The 21,174-nt window shown below is 36.8% G+C and overlaps 1 protein-coding gene across 1 annotated transcript; it reads left to right on the top strand.

Annotated features, from left to right (window-relative positions):
- Nucleotides 1–620: 620 nt before the first annotated feature.
- On the top strand, nucleotides 621–21,027 carry rfng (RFNG O-fucosylpeptide 3-beta-N-acetylglucosaminyltransferase). The gene is made up of 9 exons (XM_022669295.2): nucleotides 621–1,103; nucleotides 4,484–5,007; nucleotides 11,756–11,804; nucleotides 13,084–13,186; nucleotides 13,988–14,141; nucleotides 16,047–16,132; nucleotides 16,408–16,573; nucleotides 16,815–16,900; nucleotides 17,746–21,027. The coding sequence occupies exons 2-9, from the start codon at nucleotides 4,570–4,572 to the stop codon at nucleotides 17,810–17,812; spliced, it is 1,149 nt and encodes a 382-aa protein (XP_022525016.2). The 5' UTR covers nucleotides 621–1,103; nucleotides 4,484–4,569; the 3' UTR covers nucleotides 17,813–21,027.
- Nucleotides 21,028–21,174: the final 147 nt, after the last annotated feature.

The raw sequence follows: 21,174 nt of genomic DNA, 5'->3' as shown, positions 1-21,174 counted from the left end.
CACCGTTTTTTTCTGAACGTTTGAGGCTACATTAAAAAATTGAAAATTAAGTGTTAAATTTCATTGTTTCATATTTTCCATTTGATATAGAAAAAAATGAAAAGCGTTTTAATTTTTTCCAATTTTCCGATCAGAAATACAGGAACACATGAGAAAAATATTTTTATTTAGTTTTCTGATTTTACATGTTTTGCATTTTGTAACAAAAAATTGACGATATAATCCAACCTTCCTTTTTTTACAAGATGAATCATTTCATCTGTTCAGATCCTGGGGGCTAGAAATGAAAAATAAGAAAATGGAAAAAAATAATTCTAAATGCAGACAGAGTAAAGACTATTTTTTTTTTCATTTTCTGAAAATTATATTGTGAGAATTGTATCTAATTTAGAACAATTGCACAGTTATCAGATCGTTTCACTACTAGTTGTACTAGTTGTGTGTGACTATATATATGTGACAAGTAAACTGTAATTTAATTTAATTAAGTCTAATTTTATTTAATTTAGTTTTTATTTATTTGGTTTTAAGAGCGCAAATAAGAGGATTGTTGCGCGCCTATATTCTAGTATGTACGGTAGAAGATATTTCCATAGGCGCTTTTAGTAGAGAGTTGGCAGGCTTTACTTGCTCTGCAGCCAAATGGCTTGGCTTTGTACAGAGAAACAGAAACAGAGGTCATTTATCGCAGCGGAGAGCGATGTGTGTGTGTGGCAGGCAGTCAGTGGAGGGTGTTGTGCTTTGTTAACAGTATTTCTTTGGGGGATAAATCGGTGGAAACAGTGATATAACGGCGGACAGTGGCGGTAACGGAGCGATAGAGATATTTATCTGCCTTTAGAAGTTTAACCAACAACACCAGCAGCAGCAGCAGAGCTGCGGACTGAGGAGACTCTGGACAATAACAGTCGGATTTTAAGCGTTTTATAGTTTTTCAGGTTGACCCGGAGAACTTTAAAGGGACTTTAGAGGGACATTTCATTTACTGTTTGGAGTTTTTTTTCTGTTTTGTATTTAACTAAGTTACGTGTTTAAAGTGAAGAGGATGAAGACAGAGGTGCTCCAAGAACACAATCCAGCTCCTCCACATCTGCTCTCCTGCGGTGAGACTCTCACTCAACCTCTAACTATCAGTCTGATCTAAAACCCCTAGGTTATCATTTAACTCTGTTTTATGCACAGAAAGGCTTTAAGTAAATAACCAGCACAATGTCTGCAGTGTTTACCAGTAACATTAGCTAATGGTTAGCTTGTTAGCGTGTGGGAGAGCTGGCTGTTTGTATTGGAGCTGAGTAGCACTGCAGGTATTTAACTAGCTAACGCTAGCTTTAGGTTAGCTGGGGTTAGTTAGCTTTATAGCGTTAGCACCTGGAGATGAGTGATAACACTGATTTTCTTATCTGCTGTATATTAGGATAAACTGTCGGTGTAGCCTATTTTTTTTTACTAGTAGAAACTTGTGTTTTCAGATAACAGCTCTGAAATATTAACTAGTAGCTAATAATATCACATCTACAGAACTATCAAGTCTTTCTGAGTCTGGACAACAAATTCAGTTTCTCTGATTTAGCTATTTATAGAGGGCCAGGGTATATGTTTGAGTAAAATTAACATTTTTGTTTTACTTCATAAACTACGAACAACATTTCTCCCAAATTATTACAATTAAAATAAATATATTGTTATTTAAAATTACAAAATAACAAATAACAAAAAAGATGCAGAGCTTTCAGACCTCAAAAATGCAAAGAAAACAAGTTCATATGCATAAAGATTTCAGAAATCAATATTTGGTAGAATAACCCTGTTTTTTATGCAGTTTTCCAGTTCTTTCCAGTTTTCCATCTTGGCATGTTCTCCTCCACCAGTCTTACACACTGCTTTTGGATAACTTTATGCCTTTACTCCTGGTGCAAAATGTAAGCAGTTTAGTTTGGTTTAATGGCTTGTGATCATCCGTCTTCCTCTTGATTATATTCAAGAGGTTTTCAATTTGGTAAAATCAAGGAAACTCATTAACTTTAAATGGTCTTTTATTTTTCCAGAGCTGTACATTACTAGGAGACCATATCGTTAATAGTGGTGGGAATCACCAAAAGTGTCAAAAGAATTAACAATTACTACTCAAGTATAAGTATAAATACTGGTACGGCTGTGCGATATTGTAAAAAAGAATAATCTCGCTTGTGCATCACAATTTAAAGTGATGCACAAGCCGTTGTTTCCTTTACATTTACATAAACATAACCTCCTTATATTTCAGTTATTGAAAAGTGTAAAATATGTAAATCACTGCCACATAAATAGTACTGTACAGTTACCTGACAAACAAATGTCTATCTATTGAGATTCACTCTGCAGCTTCTATATGTAAAGATGTGCAATCTCGAATATCCTATTGAAAATCACATTAATACTGTAATTAAATTAATCAAATTACTTTCATTAACTTTTTTTTCAAGTACTAGTGTTTAAAAAAATTCTGTTGAAGTTAAAGTATCAACTCAAGCTTTCTATTCATGTAAAAGTACTGGTTTCAAACTATTTAGAGTATAAAAGTAAAAGTAATGTAAGGGGAAAAATGTCTTATTTATCTATACTTATCTATCTATTTTCTTGTAAATACAGATATCTGTACTGTACTTATGACTATGACCAGGTAATTGTAGTTTAGAATATTATTAATATTATAATTACACACTTCACTTTGTCAACAGTTGTACATATCTAGGATTTTTGACCTTAACTCTGGAAACACAATTAAACCATTAAACACACATCCAGTACATTTACAGGTATATAAACAGGGTGTACAAAAAGACAATTATTTCTCAAAAATGTATGTCAAGATTGTAAATATTGAGACCATAGTATCATCCCCAGCAGCAAAACAGTGATGGAAAAGCTGCGGACTAACCTGAACAGTCTGCCTAATGTTAGCATTCACCAATCTTGTGGTTCAGCTGTGTTAACCGTAGCTGTCTAGAACTTCTTGCTAAAGAAGCTGATTTAGAGCAAGGTTATGATTACCTACCGGCTGACGTTTTAGCTTCCAGGCTCCAAATCTGCAGCTCGTGAAGGTATCATTGGCGCTCTGAAAATAGACAAGAGGAAATGGCTCACATTGATGGCAAAGGCTCCTCCTGGGGTTGATGATGGCAGCTGAGAAACTACTGCCAACGCTGTACTCAGCTCGTCTGGAATTACGGAGCATTCAGGAAAGTAATTTTTAAGAATTATATACAAAAGCACACAGACTGACTTCGTCAGATAATCATTACAAATGCCACTGCTTTTGTATCTGTTATGTGTGAAGCTTATTTTTGCTATTAAAAGAACAGTTGACTCCAGATTCAGCTTCACAGGTATCATTCACACTGTTTCATATTTCACACATGCTTCTTTAGTTAACAGGACGTTGGAATGTAAATCTCAACTCTTTAAACACCAAATCTCCAAAAGTATTTGTCTACCAGTGTGTCTCTCAAAATTCCTTCATGTTTTCATTAGTTAGTGGATGTGGTGTAGAACATGATGTGCATTCCTAGGCCTGTCACAATAATTCGTTGTTTGGATAATATATCATCTCAGAAAAAAATGTGATAAGCACAATACAAATATAAAATATTAGAATAATAATGTTATTGCACCCATATAAGGAGCAGTAAACATTTAATTATTAATAATATTCAGATAATGGAATTGGAGTAAGATAATTTTTTTTAATATCCTAAATACACTAAAATAACACCACTGTTAAAACCAAGTCTGCATACTGGCTCATTCATATATGGGTAATAACGAGGCCAACACAATTTTATGTCATGTACATATAGTGAATGATAAGTAAAAATGTACCAGACCTTATACCACAAACATGAACTTCTCCACAGAGCAGAACAACAAAGCAACCAGAGACAATTTCTCGTCCGCATATTATGCTCAAGTTTGAAAGTAAAATAACTATAATATTATAATTATAATATATAACATCCATTTGTGCTTTATTTTATGCTTGTTTGTTGTTTAGCCCAGAAATGCAGTCTATCATGTGAGCCAGACAGATCATATATTTCATATTTTTCACAGGAAAAATATGACCTCATGTATAGATAGAGAAACCAATTAAAACCAGTGTAGAAGTCTGCTCAGTGCCACTAGGATCTGAGGATGGCTGGCTTAAATCCCAGATAATGCTGCTTGGCATCAGCAGCCAGAGCCTGAGAGAGTACAATTATCCTTGCTTTCTTAGGGATAGATAGATGGTGCTCTTATTCCACACCAGTCTTTCATTGTGATGTTGGTCATATGAAATGGGGCTAGGCAATTGTCTTTCTAAATTGGGTAAAAAGTAAATCGAATATTTGTCCTTATAATTCATGCAGGTGTCTTATGTTCTTACCATAACCATCATACACAAGTGTATCAGGAAGTAATTAATCATAGTAATCATACTTATCATTGTTTCCCTTATGCTGCACAGGGTCTGTCTCGTTGCATTAAAGATGGGTACCGGAGGAAAGCAGTGGCCAAGCCCGGGAGGCTGAGCTGGCACTGCACACAGGAAGAATGCACCTGTCGCCCGTTGGCATCAGTAAACGCTGCTTCCTGCTCTCCCTGGCCCTCTCTGCCCTGCTGCTCCTGCTGATCCTCACCCTGCAAACATCTCAGCGCCAGGGGGAGCTCCCCCAGCCTCGCCCCCCTGCCAGGCCCGCCGGAGCAGGGAGTGGACATGGACTCCAGAGCACCCGCAATGCCACTTGGCACAAAGGTGCCGGTAATGCCAAGGATTCCAGCGTCACCCGGCCGCCCCCTGCTATGGCTGGACCCCAGGGGCGGCTGAGGTCACAGGACAGGGACATGGCACATGCTAAATCGCCTGGCTCTCGCTCCAGAGAGCCTCTAGAGCTAAAGGACATTTTTATCGCTGTTAAGACCACCAGAAAGTATCACAAGTCACGGCTGCAGCTGCTCTTTCAGACCTGGGTGGCAGAGGCCAAGGAGCAGGTAGGGGGATGGCACTTGACATTCTGTCACATCAACACATTCAACTAGCACTTGGGGCACTCTAGAACTGCACTGTGGGTGATGTAGGAGTCCTTTGCAAGCGCTCCTGAAAATAAAAAAGGGTTTATATTGATTGAGTCTTAGAATAGAAGTCCTTAAACCTGCCAGTTATTACACATCTAGGACTGGTAACTGGATTTAAGACAGATTTACACCAGAGCTGGATTAGAGTCCGCACTATGGTTCATAGTCTTTATTACATTGTATAATGAACATTTGGTTGGTTAGTTTAGGTTTCACACTGCAGTTTAGTGAGCGGACTAAAGAACTACATCCTGTTATCATGAGCTGAGTCTGTCTATACTTCATATTAATTGGTTTGTAGAATGTAAGTTATAAGATTGGCGAGTTGCTTTGCCGGGTGTCTTGATGGTTTTTAGCTTTCTGTCAGAATTTAACTCTCTTTCACAGAATGAGTGTGAATGATTCTCCTCAGATTTCTTTTATTTCTGTTTATAAATAAGGGTTAATGTACTGCTTCAGTAAATAAATTAATTACCAGTCTCAGCATTTGTGTTCATACTGCTGCGTGACAGGCTGCAGGCCAAGCGGAGTCTGATTTCGGCACAACACCAGTTCTTTTATGTTCTGGTTTGTTTAAAGACTGCCTCAACTTCCTGTAATAGGTCTGAACGTCTGAACCATCTAGATAAGTGCTTTCACACTGCAGACATGCCGGACCATAGTTCAGCAGATCCGGACCGAGACCACCTCTTTGGTCGGACCAAACTCTGGTGCAGAACATGGTTTGCATCCACTTTCACACCTTCTATTTGGTTCGGGCCCAAACTGAAAAGTCAGAAAGTCCAGACGACACACAGCGGGTGTCAAATCACCCCTATATTTTAAGCCCTCTTATAGGGGTGTGCGACATGACGCTAACAGATCGTGAAGTATTATAAGGTGTCTACGATAAGCCATCACAGAAAAACCGCTTGATCGTTAAGCACATTCTATCCACTACAGCAGTTTTCTGCTCAGCCAAAGCTCACTATTTGCTAGTGCCCTTTCACGCACCCTAGTGGCCCGCACATAAACCAATCAGCTCACCGGAACACCTTTGGTTACTTCCCCTCCCCTTTTCTCACAAGCGCAAAGCCATGAATGAAAACACAGCGGCAGAGTTAGTTTCTTAAAAAAGGTCGATTTCAGTAATATGGACCTGGTTTGGATTTTTCCAAGCTGATGTTACACAATCAACAGTAATATGTAAAATTTGCACAGAGGTCGTTCTCGCGACGGACGGAAGCACGACAAATCTTTTTAACCACTTAAAGAGGCGACATCCCAAACAGTACGCTGAAAGTCAGGTAACCGGCAGATTAACCACACCGCAGCTAGCAGAGGCTAATGCTACAGCCGGACCAAAACAAACAACGCTAACGCGGTCATTTGAGAGAGGCACTCCCTACAAGAAGAGAAGTAAACGATGGAGAGAGGTAACAGAAGCGTTTTTGAATCACTTTTACCTGGCAAAGGACATGGTTCCTTTTAAAACAGTGGAAAACCAGCCATAAACACTTTATTTTTTCTAAAAAAAAAAAGTTTTGTTCTAAATTACATTGTCAGCTAAGCAGTTAAGTCTTAAATTCTGTCAAAACATTCAGTGCTAATAGTAATACTTAAGTTACAGGAAGATTTTTTACAGCATTTTTTTTAATTAACTGCTTTTATTTAATTGTTACTGTCTTGGTCTTGCCTTGTTATTTTTGTAGTAGGCTAAGTTTGCTGTTTAAACAGCAAGATTGCACTTTCCCTGAATGGAGAATCGTGATAAAATCGTTATAGTGATTATGAAGAAAAAAATCATGATATACTAATTTTGCCATATCGCCCACCCCTACCCAAAAACTTCCAGTGGGTGAAGCATCATTGGTAGAGTTGGTTTGATAGGGATTTTAAGTTTAGATAAAGTTTCATCTACTGAGTTTTGTAATACTTTACAAAATTACAGTAATTACAGGCCTGATTCTGGAAACATGAGTGAAGACCTCCTGGCAGGCAGTCCAGGCATTTGATATATATATATGTGAGAAAGAGAGAGAAAGAAGGAGAGAGAACGAACGGAAAGAAAGCAAAGAAAAAGAGATAAAACTGGTTGTGTAAACTCTGCTGAGTAGAGGAACAGCCGTGTTACCAGAGCACAGGAACTGGAACCACGAAAGGACACCTCGAGGCACGCAGCTCAGGACGAGAGGGAAGAAAGAGAAAGATAATGGTTAGGACAGGGTTTATGTTTGGTGTGTGACCTGCAAGAGAATTAATTAAGAGGGACAAAAACAATAATGATTAAAATCCTGTAATCAAAGAAGGTATAGGACAGGCGTAATATGACTGTATAGTGAAATGTATTCAGTCTAGATTTAAAAACTGATTCTCCTGAATTGCATGGGATGAAGGAATCAGTGTATATGTGCTGCTCTCAGGCAGTCTAAGCACACATAATAAAGATAGTGTTGGTCATCTGAGACAGTGTGGAATATGAATAAGTATAAGAAGGAGAATGCCAGCTGGGCAACTTCTTAAAGGTGTTAATGTGGGAAGCCAGAGGAGGGAGAGGAACTGTGACTGTCTGGCTGCTGCATGTCTGGTGAGGTTGGTGTTAAAAGGGAGGTAGGATGTTTTTGTGGGTGGGGGGTTGTTGTCACCCCCTGTCAAGGAAGGAAGTTTTTCTGCAACTTGAGACCTGCAGACGCATATGTGTAAAGACGCTTTGTGTTTGCAGAGGCACCAGAAAGCGTGGTGGTGGTCCCCCAGATGGAGGCCAGGTTATCTGGGGGGTGTTCTTGATGTTTTATGGCTCTCTTTGGCAAAATTAATGCAGCGCAGGCAGAGAACCAGAACATATTTCATCAGTGTTTTTAAGTTTTCTGTCTTTTACGTCATTGGCAAATAACTGCAGTTTCACAATCGGCCCTCCTGACTAATGCAAACTGGAATTACCTCTTTCTGTTGGCCTCTATTGTCAGCAAAATGCATGAAACTGTTGTAGAAACTGTTGTAGTTTCTCAGTATTTGTGCACTGATGAATTCTGTTTCTGAGACTGCACTGCAGTGTGCAGCATTTAATTGTGCCACAGAGAAGCATAAAACGTCAGAACATCGGTAACACTGAGATCAGCTAACCCTGAGAGCCAGCAATCAGCCCAGAACTGTGGGACCGCCTGCCGCCCCTCTGGTGCATCAGCTTCCAAAATCTGTACAGATTTTATTAACTTAACCCAACACACATACGTACTGTCTCACATCTCACATCCCCCTGCAGTTTTATACATTTGTACATGTTTATGAGGTGGTATCAGGTTTATACAGTGGAAACACTTATGCACCCTGTTTAGATCACTTTTATTGAGTTTATATATGGCCATTTTTATGCCTTTCAGACAGTGTCTGTTTATTTACTATTTTTTTCAATAAATAATTTTCATTTAAACGTAGCAATATTTTATTATCTTAATATTGCACGTGGCACATTTCAATGTTTTATTTTTCTATGGTTACGCCAGGGGTTGTTGTTTAATCAATTAATGTAATTAATTTGATTTGTGTAGTAGATTAGTCGAGTACAGTCACAATCACAATACAATACAAACTTTTTATTTCAGAATATTTATTCTTTTTTACACACTGAGCTGCGGTAAATACAATTAAACAAGGCTAATTTCACACTATCATGTAAAACACTAATCTAATCACTATACCAGTATATACACTTATCTAAATCTCATCTAAAATGCAATCTGTTAAAAACTAATAAAAGCATATTGTGATTTATTATAAGGCGATTTCTCACAATAACAGTAGAAATATCCTCATATTGCTAATTCCTGCTTCACCAACAGGACTGTAACAGCTCTGGATCTGTTGGGGTTAAATCACGTCTCTACATCAGGGCCATCTGGAGCCAGAGATATTCTGAAAGAGGCTTTTGTTCACGCTGTGGCTTATTTTTCCAACAAGGCCCAATAAAAATCACCCAGCTGAAGGCTACAGACCAATTTTCTCTTCTTTCTGTTAAAGAAGCACAACCCTGACCAGGCTGATCTTTATAGAGCTCTCGTTTGCATGGATAAAAAGCACTGTAATTCCAGAAGTATATGGACAGCCTTTCTGTTCATAATTCAATAGGGCTACAACCAACAGTTTTTTTGATACTCGATTTATCTGTAAATTGTTCTTCGAATGATTGATAATTAGATTTAAAAAAAAAAAAGCTAAATTTGATTTCCACCATTTTATTTAATAAACCAAATGGTGTTGGTACTAATTTTGTAATTGTATAAGAATCACCCAACCTACTCTTATTGTTACCATTAATGTAACCCTGACAGTTACATTAATGTTCTTATTAGCATTATTTAATAACAACAACAACAACATTTTATGTAATGCAAATATACACTTGGCTGTGATTCTCAAACACTTCCACATAACTTCAGAGTCTGAAAAGAGCTTGAAAAATGCTGTAACTGCCACCGCATTAAAGGTGGAACAGAAAACTTGCTAAATGCTTGTGAGATATGTCTTGTTTAAATTCTATCAGGCTCTAGGAACAGTGAGAGTAAAAAAAAAAACAGAACTTATTGTTAATGTTAAATGTTAATATTAATTAAATCTACAGCTTCTTTTGGAAACTGCAACATTTAAGGCGAAAATATTTTTCACTATAACAACATATGCCAAACTAATTAATTATTAAATTAGTTTTTAACTATTCTAATCATTGATTTTATTTGGGTTAATCAGTTTGTTGCAGCCCTAGAATTCAGTGATTTAAATGTTTGCACAGTTTTGTATAATTTCCATAAAAAAACACTGATCAGTCGTGATTCTGTGACCTCTGACCATCACAGTCATTGTGCCAAATGATGAGCAATAATTAGAGGGGTATAAAGTAGAGGTGGGGCAAAATTCATTAGTGATACATTATCAATACATGGCCTCTTCAGTAACACAGATGCTGTGAAGCATCATGGAGTTGTCTTACAATAGTATAATGAGAGTTTTATGAAAATATCATAATGTGAGATTTCCTGTGATTCCCACTCCAAGTGTAAAGCCTCCAAGGCCTTAAGCCTTCGAGCAGTGAAACTGTTCTTTGACATCCGTTACATCTATTGCCCTTATTGATGAGCTTGCTCTTTTGAGGCTGATTGCAGTCAAATCCTCTTCACAGCAATGTTCCAAGCCTGCCGTGAACTCCATATTAATAGCCTTGATTTCAGTGTTTGGACATGCAGAGTATTTCGTAAGACGCTCTGCTGTTGTTTTCATTGGTGATGTTCTGATTGCTTCAAGCTCCCCCACTAAAAGCGCTGTGATTGCCAGAGACGTTACAACAGCACTCAGTTGATGTGAGGCTTTCTGATGTCCTGAGATGGCTCTGCTCCTCTAGAGCTGCTGCTGGAGTTGATTAGGGAGTAGCTTGGAGTGGTTTTGGTTTGGCAGGGATGGCCCAGCACTGTCCAGGCCTGCAGTGGTCCAACAGTGTTGGCTTTGTCCCAGTGTTGAACCAGCAAATCAATCAATTAATTAAGCAATAATACACGAGAGGGAGTGCTATAACTGTGGCCTCATGCCTACAACCGCAGCACAGCAGTGCCAATATTACACGTTATAGCACGAACCTTGAGTGTATTATTGCGTTTATACCACAGTTCTATTATCGCAGTTTATTAAAGGTTTTGAGTTAAAGAGGATGAGAAAATACGATCTCTTAGGTTATAAACACTTTGCAAATTAAAATGGTTTCATTGTTGCTCTGTTTGTAGCTGCACTGTAAGAGCTGCATCGTTGCTAGTTTACCTGTATGTGGGTTAGTAATACATGGACAGCTTCAGTTACAGTGCATTACTGGCTGATAATGGCACTCAAAGAACGCCTCTCAGCCAATTACATTGCAGGGTCAGAACTAACTGTGGTATAATTAGTCTTAAATGAACCACAAGTCAAAGGTTTGAACATGTACTTAAATTTAGTGGTTTTTCTTTAATGTAAAATTATCTGCATTTGTAGATTAATACTAAATTCATCCAAACTATAAGGACTTATGTGGACATATAGTGAACGTAAGGACATGTATGACAGCTTTACACATCTTGGCTGGATTTTCTCAGTCAGCTTTATGAGGTAGAGTTAACAGCTGTGCTGAACTCATCAAGAGTTAATTACTTAAATGTCTTGCCTCTTAATGTGTTTGAGAGCATCAGTTGTAAAGTTGTGAAGAGGTAGAATTTGTATGTGTATGTGAGTAGCTCTATTTGACTAATGTTCTAATCCATATTATGAGAAGCAAGAAATACTCAACTAAGTAAAGAAAAAAAAACTTTTTCACAAAGACCATCAAAAACTTTATGATGAAACTGGCTCTCATCAGGATCACCCCAGGAAAGAGAGACATAAGCTCATCAGAGTTACCGCACGTTAAAAGCATCCAAAATAAGAGCACCTAAATGTTTTACATAGTATTTTGGTTTCTTTGGGGTTTTTTTAAGTTTACTTTATGATTTCTTATGTGTTCCTTCATAGTCTGGATGACTACATATACAGTATTCACTGTATATTGGTCATATCAGTCAGGTGCTAGCAGAAGCCAGCTCTGGTAATGTGTAATCTAGCAAAAGCCTTCACATATGGTCTTGTTCTCTTTGGTGTGGAGGGCAGACACTAACCTCTTTGTCTGTTTCAGACGTTTATCTTCACGGATGGAGAGGATAAAGAGCTGAAGAGGAAGGCAGGTAATATAGCACACAGCCTGGTTTGAGATGTGTGATCTCCTATTAACACTAAACTAATAGTTTCTGGGAATTCTGAGGGGGTTTGGGTTCTGTGTTAAAGCGTACCTCATCCATCATGCCACATTTTAGGAACTCATGCACTACATAAGCCTTTGATTTTTTTTTCTCCTTTACTTGTAATATTTGCATGGTTTTGCATTTTCCGATTTCTCTTTATCCTATGAAGTTAAATATGTTACAGTAATTAGTTATAGAATTAAATTGTATGACTGATGTCTTTTTGGCTGCTCTTTATCAGCTCTAATTTAAAAAGAATTGAAATCTTCCAATAACCTCAGCATGGGTGAATTGGGTAGGCTTAACATTAACTAGAGTAAGCATTAGGGGTGGGCAATATGGCCCTAAAATAATATCACAATATTTCATGATATTATCGTGATAACGCTACTCTTAAAGATATGACGAAATACTGATTTAATTTTTTTTTTTCAAGAATACACTACTGCACCAAAATAAACATTAAATGTTCTTATTGCATATGATATGATAAGGCACACCCCTAACTGAGATATTAAAAAATACAAGAAATTTATCAGATCTGTAACAGAAGTCAATGATCCAGAATGTCATGGCACTAATAATGTGCTCCAGTATTAAATAAAAAAAAAAGAAAGCTACTGGACAGAATCTGTTTTTAGTAGATATATAATGGGAAATGAGAACAGTGTGAATTTTTCTAATGCTAAAAACAGCAAAAAAGTAGCACCCTGATGTGATAATTAGGGGTGGGTGATACGGCATGTTTTTTCCAGGTAAAATATCGTTCACGATATAAATTTTTTTTGGCGATATTATCATGTACGATATGATATGGCACACCCCTAGTAAGCATATGCCACTAAGGAGGCACGGTGGCTTAGTGGTTAGGACGTTCACTTCCCAGCACTGGGGTCCTGGGTTCAAGTCCCTATTTGGGTGGAGTTTTAATATTCTCTTTGTGTCTGCGTGGGTTTCAACACTTGATCGGTGTGGAAACATTTTTAAAGAAAGTTAGTTTGGGAAAGGTTCTGGAGGGCTCCTCCAGAAGTTTTGATAAAAAAAACAACAACAAAAAAAAAAACACCTTGTTATTTTTTTTATTACATCAAGAAAAACCTTGTTCCCATGGGATGGGCCTTTTTAAGTTTTGAGTTTACCATGTTTTTTGTTGTGTAGTTTTAGTGGTTTGTATTTCCTACTCTCATCTCTCTCTGTTATTTTGTCTGTTCTCTCATCCAAGGTGGCAACGTCATCAACACCAACTGCTCCGCCGCCCACACCCGCCAGGCCCTGTGCTGTAAGATGTCTGTGGAGTACGACAAGTTCATCGAGTCACAGAAAAAGTTGAGTTTTGTCTTCATTTAAGTGCCTGAGACCTCACTTTACCGGAGCTACCGGGAACTATTGCTTGTTCTAGGAGAAAAAATTATATTGTAAAACACTTCATAAATGTTAAAAATAGACCTGTTTATTTAAATTGTTATTACATTATTTTTATATTCATTTACTTATAAAATAAAATGTAAATGATTTTTATAAATTATATTTGTTTTAATGTTGACAAGATGGCAGTAGCTCGTAAAATCTGATATCTCAAAAATATTAGAATATTTACTTTCTGTAAATCACTGTTTAATCAGTAATTTAAATTTAAAATAGTAGACCATAAAGCAAAAAAGACTTGAAAGATTTCTTTCAAGAACAAAATGAACTTAGTACTTGCCAGTAGAGGTCAGCACTATGACAATTTTTTATTGTTATCATGATAAATTGTTATCGTTATACACAGTAATCAAGCAAAAAGTCTCCAGCACTGATTGGAAAATTAATAACAGGCAATTTTAGAGGATAGCTTGCTTTAATACACCCACTGCAGCTCTATAAGGGCTTGTTAATGAGCTGATTAGGCGAATCAGGTGCATTAGAAAGATGAAACGGCATACGCTGAAACTGAGGAATCCTGTAGTATAACATGCATCATGTTTTAACACTGCTAAGTTGTATTTTAATTTTTTGTTCGCTGGTTGTATGTTTGAAATCGTAGAATTTAATTGAAATTCAGCCTCAGCTTGACTTAAACACACGTCTCTTTGGTCTAAAACCTGATCCAGATCTGATTTTCTTTTCTCTCTGCGCTTCTCTAGATGGTTTTGTCACGTGGATGATGACAACTACATAATCCTCCCTAGTCTCCTGCAGCTGCTGTCCTCCTACTCCCATACGCAGGACGTGTATCTGGGCCGGCCCAGCCTGGACCACCCTATAGAGGCTGCAGAGAGGGTCAAGAGCGACGGAACGGTGAGCCCTCTTATTTAATGTAGCTGTGTTGCCATACTAAAAACATGTTTTAGTTTTGGGCAGAGGTGGAAAAAGTACTGAAACATTGTAATTAAGTAAAATTACCTTTACTTTGCTAAAATTCTACTCAAGTAAAAGTAAAAAAGTACTCAATTTAAAATGTACTTTGCGTAAAAGTTACATAGTTACTTTACATTTTCAAGAACAAGTAGCATAGGTTTATATAATCCATTTTTTTTCATTACTGTTAAAAAGTTAAAAAGTTATGGTCATATAGACCGTTTCAGAGGAATATTCATGAGCGTAGGAAGTGACGTCGCTGTTCCTAGGACACTTCCGTTCAGCGGTAAACAGCGTTCAAAACAGTGGATGTAACTTTTTAATTTAACATGAATGCAAACTTCACCTAATCTGAGAGTCACAAACATTGAAAATCAGGTCAAATTGTTCTTTAAACAAGTAAACTATGGAGGACCAAAAATGACATAAGTATAAATAAATACACATATAAATGTATAAATATATAAATAAATAAATGAATACATAAATTAATGTTGAAATGAATAAATATATGTATAAATGCACATATAAATGTAGAAATAAATATATATATATATATATATATATAAATAAATACGTGCACAAATAATTTTATAGGTAAATAAATTAATTAATAAATACATTTCTTATTTTTATATTTATTTATTCATTTATATGTGCATTTACTTATGTCAACATTTATTTATTTATTCATTTATTTATTTAAACATTTATTTATTTATACTTATGTCATTTTTGGTCCTTCACAGTAAACACGCCTGCTTTCGTTTTTCACACTGCTGACCTGTCATGCAGTTACAGTGTCCGCTCACAACTTCTCCCTCCTTCTTATCTATAAACCATGCAGAGTACTGGTACTTCCCTCTTAAATCCTTATCAAAAGGATCAGGAAAAGAGGTTTGATCACTTTTTACTAATTTCTGACCATATGCTTGCTCTGTTTTCGGGAGATTTGCGAAATATGCACTCTCATTTTGACAGCTGTATAGTTGAAAATAGCGCCACCGGAAGTGTCAAAAGAACAGACATGCACAGTAGCTTTGTTATTGTTGTCCTCATTGAAACGGTCTATAGGCGACTATAAACTTTATTTTTATAGTTTTACAGGTCTTTGTTATATTTTAATTTGCCATTGCTGTGCTTTAACTGATATTTACATTACTTTAACATTCAAGCAGATTGTTTAATGATAAAAATACTTACCACCACATGCTTTCTCAGGTTTGATGTGGGAAGTTTTGCATTTTGCATTGCCTGAGGACATTTTTGACTCGTTAGTCCACGTGCGCGAGCATCTGTGTGCCGGCGCATCCACGCCAATTTTTTTAGTAGATTTTTTAATTCAATTTCAATTCAATTTTTTTTTTTTTTTTGTTCCCCCCCCCCCAGCATTTAATTTTTACTCAGTAACGGGGAGTTTTCCAATGTAACGAAGTAAATTACTTGTGTCAAAATGTACTTGAGTAAAAGTAAAATTACCTAATTTAAAAACTACTTAAAAAATGACAAATTACTCATAAAGTCTACTTAATTACAGTAATGTGAGTAAATATAATTCATTACTTTCCACCTCTGGTTTTGGAGCTCTAAAATGTGCACTTGTTATGTATTTCTCAATGTAATTCTTTTTTTCAATTAAACAATTGAAATATGTTTGAATGGTGGCTTTCAAAATTTTGCATCTGTTGTTTAAAAATGCACAGTGTAATATATGATGCACTGCATATGAATTGAGCTTCATACTTAACTATATGGCATGTTACACTGTACTGTTACACTGCTGGTATTTCCAGGATAAACCCACTGATTTCTTAAACCTTTGTGTTTCCTTGTGTTTTGTCTCAGGTGTCAGTAAAGTTCTGGTTTGCCACTGGAGGTGCTGGATTCTGCATCAGCCGAGGCCTGGCGCTCAAGATGAGTCCATGGGCAAGGTAATTACCTATAAACACCCTCTCTGCAGATAAAATGTTCCCCTCTGTGCTTGTTGGTCTTAAAGTGTTACATCAGGGCACAGTTTGGGAACACCCACATGTGTATATATGTTGCAAGGTGCTATCTTGTGAGTGAGGTTAATCATTTCAGTATCGCTATTGAGATATTTAGGCAGGTATTGTATCGAAAGTCATGATTTAGGTATATACACATACTTTGTAGTGATATTTGATCAATTCCTTCTTGAATGCTTATGATGATCTGTTTGTTCCAGTCTGGGGAACTTCATCACTACTGCAGAGAAGATACGTCTCCCTGATGACTGCACCATCGGTTATATCATCGAGGCCTTGCTGGAGGTTCCTCTGACGCATACACGGCTCTTCCACTCCCACCTGGAGAACCTGCAGAGGCTGCCCACTGATAACGTCCTCCAACAGGTCACGGTCACACCCATCCCATTCATACATTTCAGTGTACATTTACATTTAAGGTATTTGGCAGACGCCCTTAAACAGGGCTGGAACTTTTTTCAGTATGAGTTCAGTCCTCAGACTGTTTAGAAATTAGTAGCATTGTTTTAGATATTTTAGATTAAAAAGATAAAATGTCTGTAGGTCAAATCGTGATTACTCCATCAGCCTGTATATAAAATTCCAACATGCTGTGTTCCCCCTGCAGGTGACCCTCAGCTACGGTGGCTTTGAGAACAGGAGGAATGTGGTCAGCATCGCAGGAGATTTCTCTTTGGCTGAAGATCCTTCTCGGTAATCATTCAAATCAGATTTTATTTCTAGAACAATTTTGCAATTGAACAATCTTCACAGTTACTCCATCAAGCTAAAAGACTCAATGAGTAAGAAATGATTAGTGGCCAGTCAGATATAAAATTACTAGCATCTGCTTGTTTCTACACTCCTTGTTTATTTAATTAGATCCACTGATCGTATAAGCGCACATGGAGTTTTTAAACACCTATTTGTTACTGGTGCACTGAAAATAGTCCACAGTCTTTAGGATGACCAACACCAACTGCGTGGCAAGATATCTATCTCTGACTTTAATTAGTGTACATCAACTATATCTACAGCTCTGGAAAAAAAAAATAAAAGAGCACTTCAGTTTCTGAATCAGTTTTTCTGATTTTGCTATTTATAGGTTTATGTTTGAGTAAAATGAACATTGTTGTTTTATTCTATAAACTACAGACAACATTGCTCCCAAATTCCCCCCAAAAATATTGTCATTTACAGCATTTATTTACAGAAAATGAGAAATGTCTAAAATAACTAAAAAGATGCAGAGCTTTCAGATCTCAAATAATACAAAGAAAGTAAGTTGATATTCATAAAAGTTTTAAGAGTTCAGAAATTAATATTTGGCGGAATAACCCTGTTTTTTATGCATCTTGGCATCATGTTCTCCTCCACCAGTCTTACACAATGCTTTTGGATAACTTTATGCCTTTACTCCTGGTGCAAAATTCAAGCAGTTCAGTTTGGTTTATTGGCTTTTGTCATCCATCTTCCTCTTGATTATATTCCAGAGTTGTTCAGTTTGGTAAAATCAATTTGTGTTCATGTTTAATTTTTGGAGTGTTTCTCATTTACAGGTTTAAGACTGTCCACTGCTTGCTTTACCCTGAGACTCCCTGGTGTCCCCACAACGTCCGTCACTGACATCAGCACACACTCCTGTATACAGAGCGAAGGCAGACTGGACCTTCTATCTCCTCTGAACACTTGCAAAAAAAATGGCTGCTCCTGTGCATTAAAGCGATACTTCAGTGTTTTTCACTACAGTCTCTCCAAGCCGCACCTTTAGTGGAAGAGCAATGACCACTTTAAAGGTTTATATGAAATCAGTATTAATTTAGGCTATGTTCACACAGCAGGTAGAAAAGTGTCCCAAATCCAATCATTTTTAATTATAATATGTATGACACATATATGTATGGTGCATATGGCACAATACATGGTATTGAAAGTCTAAACATATTGGATTTGCAGCAATGCGATTTTTTTCTGAACAACCAGATTAGAATAATTTTTTTCATTTACGTCCTGGAGAAGAGAAAATGGACGACAGCAGTGAATGAGGATTTAAGTGGAAGGATGGCAACTTTTATAACAGGTAACAGACCTTATAAATATATATTTGGGTCTGATGTCTCTGTTTTAATAATATTAAAAGGCCTGTCTTGCACCAACTCAGTGTTTTTAAAGAAATAGCCAATTGTAGCTTATAAAGTTTAACCCCATAACAGACCAGGATTTTTGTCAGTTGTCTGCCTGACATTACACCACTAAATCTTGAGGATTTCTATTCAAGCATTACATAAAATGCTTTCATGTTTGATAAGGAATGTTATTGAAAAACATAATTATAGTAAGTAATAATAATAGAAAATATAAAAAAAAACATTTAAGTAAATCTGCTAATGTCAAAACATATAATTAAAATCATAAAATTGGCTCTTATCTGAACTTCATTTAAAAATCAATATTTTCCTGAAAACAATTCAAACAGTTAATCTCCTCCAAACCTTTAGTTACGTTATGTTTGTCTAGTTTTAAGTCTGTTTTCAAACCTGCAGGTTTCATTCCTGTAACTGATCTGGAATCATTATTAATTATTAATTGAAGTAAAGAGAAAACAGGCCGCTTCTCCCGGTGTCCTGTAGGAGATTTCAAACCCTCAAATTTTTAGAGTGTAAAAAAGTTATTTTACTGCAGAAAAAAGGGTTTTGTATAACCTACACCTGTAGCCTGTATACGGGACAAGGCATTTAAGGGGTTAAAAAAAATCAAAGATGCAAATCAAAGTAGTAATCATGGCCCAAAAACGTCCCCCTTTTTTTCTTTTTTTACTGAAATCTTAAATTCATTCTCAGTAAAAATCCCTGATTTCTCCTGTGATGCTGTGGAAGATGAAACCAAAACTTTATGGAAAGTGTTGCTTTTTTTAAACATTTGAACCTGCAAAAAGAGCCTTTATTCAGTTTTTATTTATCTCTTGTGCAAAGTGCAAACCATTCAGACAAATGTCAGACAGGGGTCACTTTAAAAATATAGTGGGAACAGTCTTAAATAAACATTTAATCCAAACATTTTTGGTGAAAAAACGGATTTGGGCTTTGACCTGATGTGTGAACGTAGCCTTAGCGTCTCCTTAATTGCTATGCGACATTTTACCACTTTTACCTTTTTGTAACTAATGAACAGCTCCCCCTGAAGAGCTGTGGTACAGCATTGAATTTTAAACTTTTTTTAACATATATAAACATGATGACAGGGTAATTTATTATTTTGTCCCGAAACATTTCTTTGGTTTGAGATTTGGGACACACCTTGTGGTTTAAATGCTGCAGAAGGAATGTGCCTCACTAAATTTGAAGGCTTAATTCAATGATTCAGTGAATGTGAATCTAATGTGAAATACACACTAGACAAAGGCTTCAATTGGGCTGAATTTAGCTGTTATAAACATGGCATTGTTTACAAGCGATGAGTTAAGCTTATGTTTAGGTTTAAATTGTATTATGCCTTAAATGCTGAGATTTAGAATTGGATTTAGTGTTAAACACTCATTTAGAGATGGTTTGGTGTGAAACACTTCAAATCACAGCTGTTCACAAAAGACACCAGAGGCTCTAAAAGCTCTCTTCAAAAAGTAATTACACTTATGGTCATTAATACACTGCCTGATGTCTGCGACACAGTTTTAAAGAAGATTTGAGAAGAGATACGCACTGGCTTTTGTAAGAAGAAAAAGTAAAGTAATGAAACTGAAACACCTGGTTTTAGACCACAGTAATTTATTGTGGTGACGGACAGTTCTGGTGGAAACAGGAGAGTTGAGGTGCACATTGAATTCTATGTGATTTGGGCAGCCGTGGTTTTATGTTTTTTGGATACAATCCGGGTTATCACCCGAACATCCCTTTCAGACCGCTTCCTCTTACAGCGTCCACAGTTAATCCTGTTGGATGTGGTTGGTGCTTCTTGGTGGTATGCTGACATTACCCTGAATATCGTGGCTCTTGATGCTTCACAAAGACTTGCTGTCTTGGTCACAGGTGCTCCAGCAAGACGTGCACCAACAATTTGTCCTCTTTTGAACTCTGGTATGTCACCCATAATGTTGTGTGCATTGCAATATTTTGGGAAAACCTGTGCTCTTACCCTGCTAATTGAACCTTCACACTCTGCTCTTACTGGTGCAATGTGTAATTAATGAAGATTGGCCACCAGGCTGCTCCAATTTAGCCATGAAACCTCCCACACTAAAATTACAGGTGTTTCAGTTTCATTGTCCAACCCCTGTAATTTTATTGCATGTATATATACAATTTCCACTGTAAACCACAAAAAAGCAAATGTAGATTCACAGGGATTCGGTCTCTACACGGAAATGTTTTACACCAAACCCCACTCTGAATGTCTTCCTAGTTAAACATCATCAAACAAGTAGAAACAGAAAATGTTTACAGAAAATTCTGTAATTCTATTTTAATTTTAAGGTAGGTTTGGATATAAACGCACGCACTTCCATGCTGTACCAAAGTAAGTGAATTTCCATTGTTTAATGAAGGGAATTTTATGGTATACGTAGATAGCCCTGATTCCTGCCAAAAATAAGTTTTTTATTTTCTTCTACAAAATACTATTATGATTATGATTACCGGTACTTTTTTTCTGTGTGTGCACCACACTCACGTGGCTTCTCACTGCAGGCCAGTCAGTGGCTCACGTAAATCCCACCAAAAATCAGACCTAAGCTTCATATAGGAACTCTAACATGCTGCCAAATACTGTCACAAAAAATGTAGTTTTTAGTTTTTGCTCTTGTTGTCTGCTCTCTTTTTCCATGTGAATAAATCAAGTTGCTTATGTTTATGTGTCGTTCATTTTAAATTATAAGGGGGGCTGTGTGTAACAGATTAGAATATGCAAATTAAGCACCTGATTGGCAGCACCTAAAAGCATGATCCAAGATTTGGTACATTTTTCATGGGCATAACCTCAGCATATACTCAGCT

This window comes from Astyanax mexicanus, chromosome 15, assembly GCF_023375975.1.
Source record: "Astyanax mexicanus isolate ESR-SI-001 chromosome 15, AstMex3_surface, whole genome shotgun sequence".
Classification (NCBI taxonomy): Eukaryota; Metazoa; Chordata; class Actinopteri; order Characiformes; family Acestrorhamphidae; genus Astyanax; species Astyanax mexicanus.
This window is presented reverse-complemented; position numbering and strand designations above follow the sequence as displayed.